The 15,718-nt window shown below is 34.5% G+C and overlaps 1 protein-coding gene across 1 annotated transcript in view; it reads left to right on the forward strand.

Annotated features, from left to right (window-relative positions):
* The window catches only part of LOC115889234 (potassium/sodium hyperpolarization-activated cyclic nucleotide-gated channel 1-like), a 111,922-nt gene that overhangs the window by 63,613 nt on the left and 32,591 nt on the right, over positions 1-15,718 (forward strand). The window contains exon 4 of the mRNA XM_030909179.1: positions 13,074-13,314. Coding sequence (XP_030765039.1) covers positions 13,074-13,314 — 241 coding nt within the window. The remainder of the gene's footprint in view (positions 1-13,073; positions 13,315-15,718) is intronic.

Here is a 15,718-nt window from a genome sequence, read left to right on the forward strand (position 1 = left end):
AAAAAATACGCTTTCGTTCGTACTTGAACTCGTTGCTTTAAAAACTAAACTACAGTAAGTAAAAAGCACTTCGACTAACTAAATAGCGTTTCCGCGTTTCAAAAGCGCGCTATAGCGGGCGCAGTCCCTTCGTAACCGGAAAAAAATCTCTTCCCAGCGCCGCGCCGCGCCGCGGTCTAGTGGGCGACAACCTTCAAATGTTATTTATACTTATACCACGGCACATAAAACAATCGGCACGCCAACTCTACTCAGATTCCATTGTTTAAAAATTCTATAAAATTTGACCTTGTCGGCGCCATTATGGTTTCCTAGTCAGGGCCGGATTAAAACGTATTAAAAAATTTCTCAGAAAATACGACAGGGTCGTATTAAAAAAATACTGTAATTGATTGAAACTGAATTTTATTTACAATACTTTTGTCCAAACAAATGAATCGTTAACCGCGCATACTTCTCGAAAATTAAAAATGAAAAGATCAATTAAATATTTCACTGTAGAGAATAGACAATTAAAATTAAAAAACATGCAACTAACAAAAACATGCCAGGAGTTACAAACAAGAATTAAAAAAATACCAATAAAATATTTATTGAACAATATAAAGAGGCTACGTACAAATTATGCCCATCAAGGGGCGTAGCAAATTTTATTAATATTCAAATTTCACAAATTAATAAATCCACAATTTTTTTGAGAAACTTCTATTTTTTTCATGGCAGGAAACAAAGTAGGTACCGCATTGTATTTTATACGGTTACAAAGTGAATTGGTAAACATTTTAAATTCAAAGTGAACAGAACACAACCTGTACCTTTTCTGGGCCTTATTTATATTTTCAACCAAGTCTTCTCTATTAGATGCAATTGCCCATGTTCTTGCCCTAAAAATGTATTGTTAACTTGTTACTAATCTATTGTTATTTTCGATATACTCATTTTATTTATTTTTATAATTTTATTTAATAATTATTAATATAATTATTTTTGAATTTAATGTTGAATGTCTAGATACAACATTAAATTTTACTAAATATTTAACATTTTAATTTTGCTAAATATTTTATATACATATAGGGTGAGTCTTGAATAAGTGCAAATATTTTCAGGGGTGGTATATTTCGACCCCAGGAACACGTTTATGAGTTTTTTTCGCTAAAAAAAGATATTGAAAATCGTGCATTTTCTTTTAACTTCCTTGTATATTTTTCGAAAACTTTTTAGAACTGCCTGTTCACCGCAAATTTTCCCACGGTATAATTTCTTAATCTCTGATATTACCATAGTTGCGGCTTTACTCTATGGTTGCGGCACTAAAAGGGATGCAAATACAGAAAAAATTCGGTGGCTCTCAACTCAACATTTAAAAAAAAATTTTTTTTTAAACTTAAATAACTCGGTTATTTTGGATTTATCTGAAAAAGTAAGGAGAAAATATGTTTCTTTTATCGAGATCTGCCAGCCCTGAAAATATTTGCACTTATTTAAGACTCATCCTATATATAAGTTTGTTAACATTTAATATAGATGCTGAACTTGTATATTTTTAATTAGATCTTTCTATTTAGCTGAATGTCCTAATATGTATACTACTGTTTTTTTAACTAAAATATGTTAAAATAATTAATCACATATGTATATACATACCTAATCGGATCCTCTAGGAAACTGAGAAAGAAACTTTTATTGCAGTTTATCCTACCAAGCAGTTTTGCTGCACAATCCTCTCTCGCCCAGGTAATTTTAAAACACGTAAAAATTCAACGATTTAAAAAATGTTCAGAAAACAAAAATAAATTATATAACACAAGAAACGAAAAACAACCAGAAACCAAATATATAAATACAATAAACAAAAATAAAACAACAACTATAAAATATAACTCAAGAAATAAAACAAAATAAATTAATCCGTACGCTACTGACTCGAATCAGCCGAAAGTGCGCAGCCGATGAAAGAAACCACGACACCTGGTTACTTTCTGTTGATGGAAACCCTAATGGCGTATGTGCGCGCGACGGTATGCGCGTAGCGTTCCTGCCAAACAGAGTTAAGGCTTGTCGCCCACTAGACCGCGGCGCGATGCGGCGCGGCGCCATGTAACTTTGTCTGCTTCGCTATGTATTTGAAATGGACCAACGCATTAGAGCGCGTAGCAGTAAAAGGCGCCAGTGGGATTTCCGTCAAGAAGTCGGAAGACTTCTAGCAACTTTTTCCGTCTCCGCGTTTCGCAAGGTGTATGTACTCACAAGGGAAATAATTTTGCATTCGAGTCTTTTCAGTTGGCTTTTTGACTAGGAACTAGTGATATGTATCAATGGCAGAATTGTATTTTTAAAGGTAAATTAGGCAAATCGATTTTCATAAAGGAATATGATATTTTTTTTAGTCTTCCCTCACTAGAGACAGATGGACGAAATGCCTTTCTATCAAAGATTTAATATAATTGAGGGGTGTAGAGGCAAAACTGGCAATCTCCACTTTTTAACAAAAGTGACAATCTCCAATTTTTAAATTCTAATTACCTAAATATATAAAAAAGATCAGGGTTTTTTTGACCACATAACTAATATACACATCAGAATAAATAAGAATTATCAAAAATATTAGTAATTTGTCTCTTCTGAAAAAATATGATGAGTAGATATACCCGGTGTTTTTTCTTCTAAAACCCTCAATTGAGGAGTGCGTAAAATGTTTCCTTTATATTTTGTAATACTGAAAAAAATGATTTTGTCTTTTATTAAATCTGGAAAAAGATGGTAAAATTCTCCAAACTTCTTTCTTTTTTTGTTAATCGTATGAGTCCAAACTTTTCCTCACCCCCTCTTCCTCTTCCTCTGTTAGAAGAGCACAAAAAATACGCTTTCGTCCGTACTTGAACTCATTGCTTTAAAAACTAAACTACAGTAAGTAAAAAACACTTCGACTATAACTAAATAGCGTTGCCCAACTCGTGTTAAGTATATAGTGGGCGCAAACCTCTGCAGTCGGAAAAATCTTCTTCCCAGCGCCGCGCTCGCGCAGCGGTCTAGTGGGCGAATAACCTTAGCCTGCCATGTGATTTATATGCCGTGCCATACATTCATGCTAAGCCGAGTATCGGTCCGAGCTTCGCTGGAACGCGTCCGTGCCCCGTCCAAGAAATGTCGGTGTACATTTTCCTCGGATCCGCTACGGTCCGGCCCCGTTGCGGCAAACATAAATGAGTCGCACGGGCTAAATACTTCGTTCGTCTACGGGCCTATAGCGACTGTTTTCTAGCAGTGTTGCCGCACCCAACTTTTAGCGCATACCACATTATAAACTAAAAATGTACCACTACAATTTTACAAATTTTTAAAGCACAACAAAATACATCTGCAAATGACTTTAACGGGTTTGGTCGCTGTGAATTTCTTCATAAATTTCTACATAAAAAAACTTCCTGGAGAAAGACACAAATCGAGACGAAAAACATGAAATAGAAATTCCGAAAACCCAATTATAAGTATGTATAGGTTGAAGAAAATGTAAGCACTTAATACTAAGCACACACGATACTTGGAAAACTTAAATTCTATTAAAAAAAAAACGCAAATATAGAAGCACAAGAAAAAAAAAACAGCAAATTTTTAAGTTTCTTCTTCGGGTTATTTAATATAGGCAACCCTATAGACATTACAACGTTTATAATACGTCGTTAATTAATGCGGATTGTCTCCGAATGGTATCGGTAAGCGCGTTTAATGCAATATCAACAACAATAATTATTAAATATCTATTCATTTCACTATTTCGGTGCACGTGGGAAATAATTATTGTACCGAATCATCCTGGATTTGAAAATGTAGTACCACTGTACCAAATAGAATTAAAAGTATCAAATTTGGTTTGGTTACCACTGCGGCAACACTGTTTTCTAGAATATAATCGGCACGGACATGATCCCCGTTGTCCACTCGGTGTTGCATATATTGAAGGCCCGGACGTGGCTCGGTGTCTACTTTAAGCCGGGTCCACATATGTAGCACTCTGTTGCATCAGGATCATGTATCACGTATCAAGAGCTTGTATCGTAAGTGTGGACGTTTATTTGGGCTCTGTCGACTGAATATGCATATCGTGCCAAAGTAAGCGTCCATACTTATAAAATTCATACGTATCAGCGTACAAGCATGCGTGTCAGTGTATGTGGACGGTACAACAAATCACCTTGTATCGTCGTATCATGTTCATCAATTCTCATTTATATTATCAGGACGGTCAGTACAGTGTCAGCTGTGATTGAATCATGTCATCGTCCGTGACTGCATACGACAGTTTGTCGTTGTTCATCCCAAGCATCTTTTTTTAATAATCTATTGTAGTAATTCCTGTTAGTGGGATTCCACAAAACTTCTTTCCCTTTGTACGCATCAATCAGTTTTAATACACTTTCGTTATCCCAACTCATAGTAAAAGCGTGTACACTCAGTGCATGGTAGTTACCAAATGGCAATCGACATCAATCGCGTCCGAACTTGTCAGCGCACCCTCGATGCCTCTTTGATGATCGGAGAAAAACCGCCTCAAGACGGGTCACGGCGTATCAAGTCAATTGTATCGTTATACTGTATCAAAACACGTCCAAATGACAGATCGTGATACGTGTATCCGATACGCAGTGTTAAGATACGCTCCAAAATTCGGATTGGCATGTATCAGATACAGTATCACAAAGGTGTACCATATGATCGCGTTAATTCGGCGTCCAAACTAGCGATCATGATACATGTTGGTGCAACGCGACGGAGATATGATACACCAAGATGCTACATATGTGGACCCGGCCTAAGGCTACCTTTGTGATATATTGATATAATATCTGATACATGCCAATCCGAATTTTGGCGCGTATCTTAACACTGCGTATCGGATACATGTATCACGATCTGTCATTTGGACGTGTTTTGATACAGTATAACGATATAATTGACTTGATACGCCGTGACCCGTCTTGAGGCGGTTTTTCTCCGATCATCAAAGGGGCATCGAGGGTTCGCTGACAAGAATTGATGAACATGATACGACGATACAAGGTGATTTGTTGTACCGTCCACATACACTGATACGCACGCTTGTACGGTGATACATATGAATTTTATAAGTATGGACGCTTACTTTGGCACGATATGCATATTCACTCGACACAGCCCAAATAAACGTCCATACTTACGATACAAGCTCTTGATACGTGATACATGATCCTGATACAATAGAGTGCTACATATGTGGACCCGGCTTTACGGAACGTGCCCGGCTCGGGTACGGTCCGGTGTACCGTGAATCATCCTTTAGTAGGAGGAGCGCAGGCAGATTATTAGACCGGGCCTTTAAAAACCTACGTCTCCGGTAAAAATTTACGTTTTTAATGTAAAAATGATAGCGCGCGTGTCGATTCTAACTTCATAAAGCGATGAATCACTCCCAAACATTCGTGGCGTTTACTATAGCTTATAAAACAATAAACTTTTGATTTCTAACCAAATTTTTTCTTGACAGGTGATAATCATAGGTCAAAATGATATTCCTCGCAAATTTTGAAGTATAATTAGTGGAAAAGTCAAAAGTTTGTTAACTTTTCCCACTAATTGAAAATCACTACCACTAATTATAACGTTCTGAATGCTTACATTAAAATTACGCGAACAAACTTCTACGGCTAATAATTGGAACTACAAATTTGTTCCACTGATTTCGAGGTTCTGAATGAAGCTTTAGAGTGCAAATTTTCAAAAAATTTTAACAAATTTTTACGCAACCTTTTATCCCTTATTTGAACCTTGAACCAAAAACCTTTGAAGGAGGGTAAAAGGACAATAACTCACAATCTTTAAGTTGTTTAATTTAAAAAAAGATTTATGCTTAAAAAAGCAAGAGGAGCGACATGTTTCGGGAATTTAAAATATTCCCATCTTCAGGCCCAAAGCTAAAATACAATTACAGAGGTCAAATTTAAAATACAATCACAAACAAGTTAAAAAGTCAAAAATTTTTTTTTATACAAAGTCAAAAAATTATATATATCACAAAATTTGTTCAATCACAGATAACAATATGGTATATTAAATTTGAAAAATTAAAAAACAACTAGACTAAAATCATAAGGTGAGGGGAGCCATATAATCCACCATAATTAGATAAATTGAAAGAAAAAAACAAGGAAATAATCAAATCATACCTCAGTGCACAATTCAAAGAAAAATACTTAAGCAATATAGTTAAATTTATTTTTAGTGAAAAAGAAACAAAACCAATTAGAGCCATCAACATTTAAAAAAAAAATTATTGATTCTGAGTGGTTGTACTTCATAAGTGACTTTTGTGTGAGTATGCTTTTATTTTAAAGAACACAAGTTTAATTAAATTAAAATAAAAAATATTTTTTTACATATATAGATTAAAATAAATATTAAATTTCTTAAAATTAAACTAAATTAAATATTAATTTTCTACAATAAATAAATTTGAAATATAAATTAAAATTAATTAAAAAATAAAAAATAAACAAAATTCCTAACTGGTTCTTAACTAACATAACTAAAAAAATTCTAACTTACAAAATTGAATATCAGCATATACAGATTGAAGTAATTTACTCTCAACTTACATTACCAATACAAAAAAAAGACATATCACTAAAAATAAATTTAACTATTGCTTAAGTATTTTTCTTTGAATTGTGCACTGAGGTATGATTTGATTATTATCTTGTTTTTTCTTTCAATTTACCTAATTATGGTGGATTATACGGCTACCCTCACCTCTAGTTGTTTTTTAATTTTTCATATTTAACATGCCATATTGTTATCTGTGATTGAACAAATTTTGTGATATATATAATTTTTTGACTTTGTATAAAAAAAAAATTGCCTTTTTAACTTGTTTGTGATTGTATTTTAAATTTGACCTCTGTAATTGTATTTTAGCTTTGGGCCTGAAGATGGGAATATTTTAAATTCCCGAAACATGTCGCCATCCTTGCTTTTTTAAGCATTAATTTTTTTTTAAATTAAACAACTTAAAGCTTGTGAGTTATTGTCCTTTTACCCTCCTTCAAAGATTTGCTTTGATAATATGTACTCACACTGGGTTAGAGAACGTTTAGTATTTGGCAATAGTTTACAGTACGGTTTTTGTGTGTCATATACGAATAATATCATAGTTTTATTATCTTGTATTTATTTATTAATAAATTAAGTTGTTAATAAATAAATAAATTTAACCATATAGTTGCTATATATTAGACCATTTGCTACGTTCTTAGATTTTAAGTCCTAAACATCGCTCCTGAAATTTTCTCCCGCTAGAATAACCATCCGCCGCACTGTGGAGCGCTGGTCCCTGCGTGACGCACAGTGCTTTGAAGGATAGGGTTTGCGGACAAAAATGAAATAAAGTGTAAAATCGCTTATTTCTGGAGCTTACTCAACCGGGTCTCACAATGCAAATTCACCTCAAATATCCATTTAGTTGGTCATTGGCAAGCACTCTCTCATTGTACGTGAAAATAACAAAACAATCATTTACTGATCTGGATAAAATTAATAGTTAAATAGTAAGACTCACCCGGGGGTACTCCGCCCCCTAGCCACTGATATATTCTATTCAATATATCCCATTTCATATTTTCCATCTAATTCAAATATCATTCGGTTATATATTGGTTAATAATCTTCAACAACTAGCTAGTGTCACCTGAAATAGTTTAGGGGCTTCCCCCGGACGCAACTCTGCCGCTAAACAGATTCGCATCCCAATCGAATAAGCTAATTGGGGTACCTCACTAGTCTCTCTACCCCAACGCCGCATCGTGTCAATCGAGAAAACAAGGGAGACCTCAAACTCTCAAGACCAACCTCGAAGGAAAGACGTCACCAGAGGTTTTCTTCCGGTCAAACGACCCGTTGCCTTACAGTACTTGCAACGTTTAAGCTGGATTTATAAACTCGGGAGTTGAGGTTCAGTTAAGGTTCAGTTGCCGTTCAAAATGTTCAACGCTATGAAATGAACGCGCGCATTTATAAAGTCAGTTGGTCGAAAAGTTGGCAGTTCGTTTTACGTTCAGCGGAGTTCAAAGATGGTCAATGTTTATGTCGGCAGTTGCGGGCAGTTGGCGACCGCTGGCGACGTTCGGCGACAGCCAATGAATAAGCGCCTGTCGATCACGTGAAGCACAGTACGCCGATGCATTGGAAAATGACCTTTATTGTTGTTTCATTATTTCTGTTAATGTGATGTTTATATTTTGCGTAATCGTGGATTACTGTGTTTGAACTTTGACAAATACCAGAAGTATTTTTAAATCGAAAGAAAAACGTTCGAAATTTTCACAATTCCAAACCTAACCTACAACCGAAACTGACAGTTTATAAATGCAAAAATATTGAACCTCAACTGCCGCGAACATCCAACTGCAACTGAACCTCAACTGAACGCCAACTTCCGAGTTTATAAATCCAGCTTTATAGTCAAAAGACTCTCAACCCCCAAATATCAGCTCTATGACAAAACACAACACAACAGCCGGCTGGCCAGTCTACTACTGAACCGCCGTAGGCAAGCTAAGCCTCCTCTTACATCACAATTTTACCGGATCGTAAATGTTTACATTACTTGCCAATGAATCATACTATTTTCTCTAATCGACTTTAAAATAGAGTGTTTTAGCATTACTAGATAAATAAATAGAGAGTTTCCGAATCACAAATCACAAAATTCTTTGCTCAAAAAAATATAAACAAAAATAATACATTCGGAAACTATAATAAACTTAACAAAACTTTTCTGTCTCACACACTAACAAAAAAAATCAGAAAACTTTATTGTAAAAAATGTAAATTACAGAACACATTCGTAAACTATAACAAAGTTTAACAAACGCCTCATCAGAATATTGACCGACGTTCAGCAGTGATTGGATTTTCAATGAAATTTTATTTTTTCGGTCACCTTTACCACTTGCAATCCACTCTTCTAATAGGTCAATATTTTTTATGGTGTGGTCAGCATCTAAAATAAATGGATCCATGACATCACACCTTCCTAGTATGCTAGCAGAGCGCAATATAATTTGAATTTGTCAAAAATAGGTTTTTGTGAGAACAAAAACTCCTATTTTTTTTGTTATAACATACTTAAATGGTTGAAAAAAATACGTGTTATTATAATCTAAAAACCGCATATTGATACGAGTTTTTGTTCAAAAGTCACATACTTTTTGAAATTTTAGCTGTAAAAAAATTCTTAAAGTTGATGAATTTTAACTAAATTTCATTCGGCTTCTTAGAAGCCCCAACAGTATTCTCCCTGAAAATTTCATCACAATACCTCCAGCGGTTTCGGAGCTCGTGACACAGACATACAGAGAGAAAAAAAAATATACTAGCATAAGTTGCCACTAGTTTAAAAAAAAAACTTTACAATTTCAATAGCCCAAGGTCCACATTATTTAATAAAACTGAAAGTACAAGATGTTTGGCATATAGAACTCAATAAAAGTTTAATCAATGTTAATTACAACAAAAGACTAGATTATTTTCAGTCATTTTTTACTGCCGTATAACTTCGTACCCAAAAATAAAATTGTATATTTCATAATGTACAACAATAATACATACCTTGGTTAGCTTCCATGGCAGGTTTATTTTTTTTTAACGAAAAGGAACTTGTTGGTACGATTTCGTTTTAATCACAGTAAACGATTGATAAGACAATTTTATTTCTTCTACATTTTTATCATTTTTCATAATGTTTTGTAACGATATCGAGTATCCTAATGGGCCCGAATTCTGTAACTTTGACATAAAAACGTTACGCTTTCAAAGCGGTGAGCGAAAGTATGCGATAAGCGGAACGTCAAGCAGTCGATTTTGGTATTCTCGTTGCTGTGCGAATCGTTTTCTGAATACGCGTTGAGCACATACTGACAGCATCGTAATTTCGCAGGTATCTAATAGTCAAATGTGACTAAAACAATGAAAAATGTCAATGTTACGTGAATTTTATAACCTATTGTTGAGTTATGTCAACCTATTTTTCTATGGATATGTCATTATTCTTATTATACGAGGGAAATGTTGAAGACGCTTCTCAGCATTTTCGATGTTTTGAACAATATTTATAGCTACCAACTTGTAATTTGTCGATTACTTATTTAGGAATTTATAGTAATAAGTAGTAGTTTTCACTATAGAGCAAGATAACGCACGAAATCACAATTTTTTCGATTTTCACTGACAGTTCGACAAGCAAAACGATCCTTTAAGGCAACCGTTTTCAAAGCGCTTAGCGCAATCAGTAAAGACGCTAAGCGCGTCAGACGAGAATACCCAAATCGTTAGTTAAGTGCGCGCTCAGCAAAAATTAACGTCATATACGCTGAGCGTCTAAAAGCGCTTAGGGTTTTCTACGTTACATAATTCGGGCCCTGTTTGTGGAATTTCGATTATTTATCTTTAATATGGAAGCAAAAAAAAATATTTTGCACGCAGAATTTTGATTATTGTCCATAGGCGAAGCACTGTGTGACGTAAGCATCCACGGCGACGATTTGACGCGATCGAACCTTAGGATCGAACAGTCCTTTAGAATATACAGGGTGGAGCACCTCATTCGCCTCGGTTCATTATACGAAAACGGAAAGATGTAGAAACAACATTTTTTATGGGTATACATATGTAGAGAGGCAATGTGCATAATTTAAAATTATTTTCAAATGTACAGGTTGTGTCAGAACTAAGATCCATACCAAAGTTATATTTTTTCTTATGGAACACCTCGTATTTTATTTAATTTTTGGATTCTTGGGCATAAAATAAGGCATATATTATAAAGGTTTAATATGTTTAAATACTTTGGTTTTTGAGATATTTAAATATATTTAAATATGCATGCTGTAATAAAAAAGTTTGTCAACACCCTGTACATTACTTTTCAGAGTTAATTCTTGTGCTGACTTTGAAGCCAGAGAAATGAACTTTACTAAAAATTTGGATTGCGCCCTTAAATGTATACAGGGGTATCAAAAATTGCTGGTCTATTTTAAATATTTATTTTACGTAAAAACTTCGTTATTTCTTGGTTATTTCAAATGCAACACTTTGTATTTTTTTAAATAAGTCGAAGCAGATTTAAATGCTCTTTCAAACTATATTGTGGTATATTTTCAAAATCAACATTAGTGTATGGACTTTATTTAAATTTATAACAGTTTTATTTAATTTACCTACAATAGTTTAATAAGTAAGTATTATTACTTTATCAAGAAAAATAAAGAAGTATTTCTTTGATTTATATTACGATCACTTGTAGATATATATTGGATTTTCTATAAAAGAACCAATTAAGGCAAATTCACTTTCTTCACTTCCAATGACAGGTTTCTGCCTAATAGGCTTTTCATATACCACACTATCAGCTCTGCGAAATAGGAAAAATAGTAAGAAACGCTTGTGTCAAGAAAATTCCTATTTGGATATTTTTGAGCATAAACCCTTCAGGCCAACAAGCAATTGTCCTCACAAAATAATATCACTAGTAACATATCATCCACTCCTTCCGCCGGCAGATACTGCCTCATTTTTCTTGATAACATAATAAATACTTATTTATTAACCTTACTGTAGGTAAATTAAATAAAAATAACCTGTTATAAATTTAAATAAAGTCCATAAGCTAATGTCGAATTTAAAAATAGCTACTGTCTGTCACTAGCAAATTGCCATGGCGACACCAGCCATCTTGATTACAATTTTATTAAAAATCGTTTTTTATTCAAAATTTGAGCCAGATAGGTATAGGAAACCCTAATATAGTTTGAAAGAGCATTTAAATCTGCTTCGACTTATTTAAAAAAATACATAGTGTTGCATCTGAAATAATGAAGTTTTTATGTAAAATAAATATTTAAAATAGACGAGCAATTTTTGATACCCCTGTATACATTTAAAGATGCAATCAAATTTTTTAGTAAAGTTTATTTCTCTGGCTTGAAAGTCAGCACAAGAATTAATTCTGAAAAGTAATGTACAAGGTGTTGACAATCTTTTTTATTATAGCATGCATATTAAAATATTTTTAAATATCTCAAAAACCAAAGCTTTTAAACATGTTAAACCTATATAATAAATGCCTTATTTTATGCCCAAGAATCCAAAAATAAAATATAATATCGGGTGTTCTATAAGAAAAAATATTCCTTTGGTATGGATCTTAATTCTGACACGCACCCTGGACAATTCAAAATAATTTTAAATTATACACATTGCCTTCCCACATATACCCATAAAATATGTATTTTGTTTCAACATCTTTCCGTTTTCGTATAATCAACCGAGGCAAACGAGGTGCGCCACCCTGTACACAGTCCTTGAGTAGAGGGTGCCTGGTATGACGGACAGGGTAGTCCCATCCGGCATTGTTATATGTTTTGGTGCAAGTCCCTGGCCACGACACTACAGCTAGGGACAAGATAATGAGACGTTCAACGATGCAGTCCATCATGTTCTAAAGGTGTAGAATGCTGCTAGCCAGTACGACCGTATCATCTGCGAAGCGAATATTGTTGATCAGGGTACCATTGATTTTGATACCATCCTCAACGCTCTCTAGTGCCTCATGGAATACCGCCTCGGAGTAGATGTTGAAAAGGAGTGGGGATAATACACACCCCTGCCTGACGCCCTTCCTAATTGCTACTTCATCAGATGTTCCGCCATCCGCCCTGATCTCTGCAGGCTGGCTCCAGATGCTCCTTAAACTCAGCCAAAGTGCCAGAGGGGGTTCCCCCTAACCCTTTACTAGGAGCTTCCCCACCAAAGACAAGGTCTCGCATCTCCTAGAGGGAGAAACCTTTGGTAACTTACCAGGCAGTTCATTTGACTCCCAGCTCTGGGATTATAAACGGACTTAATCATTTTAGAACATGCAAATTTTTTACAAAATGTAGCATTCTCAAACTGTTAATAATAAAAAAGTATTTTCCCATTTTTTTCGATCGCGTAATAATACGGGTACACAAAAATTTCAATAAATGAGCTTACTATTTCAGCTTCTTACCTTGTACTGATAATAGTCAGTTTTATCACTGGTTTTCCTGAGAGAAATGTACATACCATCATGATGAATCCGAAAAGTGTAAGCAGAGCTTACTTGAAGTCACACTTCAGCACAGATGTGCTCAGTCTCGTGCCCCCTATAATAAGGTTTTTGACGAACAAGGGCGTATTGAATAAGAAAGACGTGCGCTTGCGTACTTTGAGATGGGTGCTGCCGATGCTTATGTATTGCAGGTATTTAACAGAATTTTTTTAATATGTCTAAAAATAATAATACAATAATAGTAAAATTTATGTCTTAAAAATAAAATAGGGGAGAGTAACCCAAACAGTAACAGCCTTGAAAGGGGAGAACAGACGATGTCCCAAAACAGAATTTTACAGAGAAAAATGTTGCGAAATATTATGTTATAGATACAAAAATGTATTAGTGCATGCTTTATTATTATTTTTCTTTTGTTTCGTGTCTTTGACCTGGTATACTATATATTTTTTTTCTTTTTATTCTTGGCTTTAGGTCATTGGGGTGGCAAAGATGTTACTAGATTTTGTTCATTATTTTATTTTTATGACGACGTTTCCACAGTATATGTCTTTTTCAAGTCTTTCCATTCCTACAGAATTAAAAATTGTTAAAACTGGACAAAACAAAATAACCCATATTAAAACTATTATTTTAATTGTTTTTGGACATCACACTTTAGTATAGAGCACGTATGTATTTTAGAATTTTACAGAACGGTCTGCTAAAACAATTAAAATAATAGTTTTAATATGTGTTATTGTGTTTTGTCCAGTTTTAACAATTTTTAATTCTGTAGGAATCTACGTTCAAGACACTGAAAAAGACAAATACTTTCAAAACGTCGTCATAAAAATAAAATAATGAACAAAATCTAGTAACATTTTTGCAACCCGAACGACCTAAAGCCAAGAATAAAAAGAAAAAAATGCTTTATTAGACAGTTAAAGCACGGCCGAAGACGTAGACGTAAACGTATCGTTTGGCATGTACGCTTGCGCAGTGAGAAATTCACTTGCGTTTACGGATACGTTATACGTATCTTTACGTGCCTTTACGTACGTACAAAACGCAAACGTATCGAGCCGAAAGGGTTTCGATTTCACCCGAATGATGCCGAACGTACAAATTCACAAACAACTCGTTTCCACAACTGGCTAGTAATTAAGTTATTTCATAAATTTTGGGGCCAGTGTAGTATGAAAATATTAAGCATCATAATAAACTCATTTTGGAATCTATTTAATTAAATTCTAGTTCTTAGCCAAAATCCATATAAGGATTCTAAAAGATGGAATCTTATAAATTATCATAAAACTGTGTCTGTTTTCCAATATTTTTATTACTAAGAACATTTTAAGTTGTAAGGGCTACTTTATGTAATAAAATAATTTCCAGTTATAATTTTCTTCATTTTTCGAACTTTTATAAATTTCATGTGGAAATCAATGGAATAACAGATATCCATTTTCAGTTTTAAAATTAAATAAATTGTTTCACAAAATAATTTAGAATTACAAATGTACCATTTGCGTTACGTACGTCAAAATACTTGCTTTAACTCTTGTTTACACGACAACGCAACGACAGACGTAACGTAGGTTTCTGCGTTACGTGTCGAGAGATACATATATGTATTGTGCCTTGCTTTAACTGTCTATTATTTTGACATCGTTTGTTACGTTACATATACATTGGCGCGCGCGCACCGGTTCTCCTGTATTGGTACGTGTTTTCAGATTGCGCGCGCTTTGCACGCAAACCGCTTGCCGCGAACCATCTCCAGTCGGATGTTCGACGGTGTTCGACGCTCCGCTTTGTATATTCGTTGTTTAATTGGGACGGCGCGGTAGGTGAAGTCACCGCGCGCACCTGTCAGTGACTACGTTTGTATTTGAATAAATTCCATTTTTCTTTAAATATAGTTTATTAATGGAGTGGTCAAAGTGCCGCACTAAATTGCGTAGTTCTTCTCAGACGATAGGGCCATTATTAACGACTAAACGAATGTTCTCGAAATTTCTATGGATCGCAGGATGTATGGTACGTATACATAGGATTACGTACGTATACATTTGGATTGTACGTATACATAGGTGCGCTCATCCGCGAATGCGCAGCGCGCGCGTCGAGCGTTGTCCACACGTTACTTTTATTGTTTCAACGAATATCCCGCGATCCATAGAAATCCCGCGAACATTCGTCTAGTCGTCTGAGAGGAACGCAATTTTAGTGATGAATAGTTCGGTTCTTTGAACACTTCATTAATAAACAATATTCAAAGAAAAACACAAAAAAGGGAATTTATTCAAAGAAAACACACATAGTCACTGATAAAGGCGCGCGGTATATTCACCGGCCGCGCCGCCTCAATTGAACGACGAACATACAGGGTGTCATTGAAATGGTGTAAAAAAAATCGGGTGGTGATAGTACTACTAAAAAAAGTTCCTATAAGTATAGGGCGGAAAATGCATATTAAAGGAGTTAGGGGCACTGAAAGGGTGAATTAAAAAAACGGTTGTTTTCAAATTGTAGGCTTAAAAAACGAGATAAGACTTCCTAAAAAATCCTCTGACATAAATTTTGATCCTAAATCAAATGGTGATACTGAAA

The sequence above is a fragment of the Sitophilus oryzae genome, unplaced genomic scaffold (assembly GCF_002938485.1).
Source record: "Sitophilus oryzae breed Bouriz unplaced genomic scaffold, Soryzae_2.0 scaffold_811_pilon_pilon, whole genome shotgun sequence".
Lineage (NCBI taxonomy): Eukaryota > Metazoa > Arthropoda > Insecta > Coleoptera > Curculionidae > Sitophilus > Sitophilus oryzae.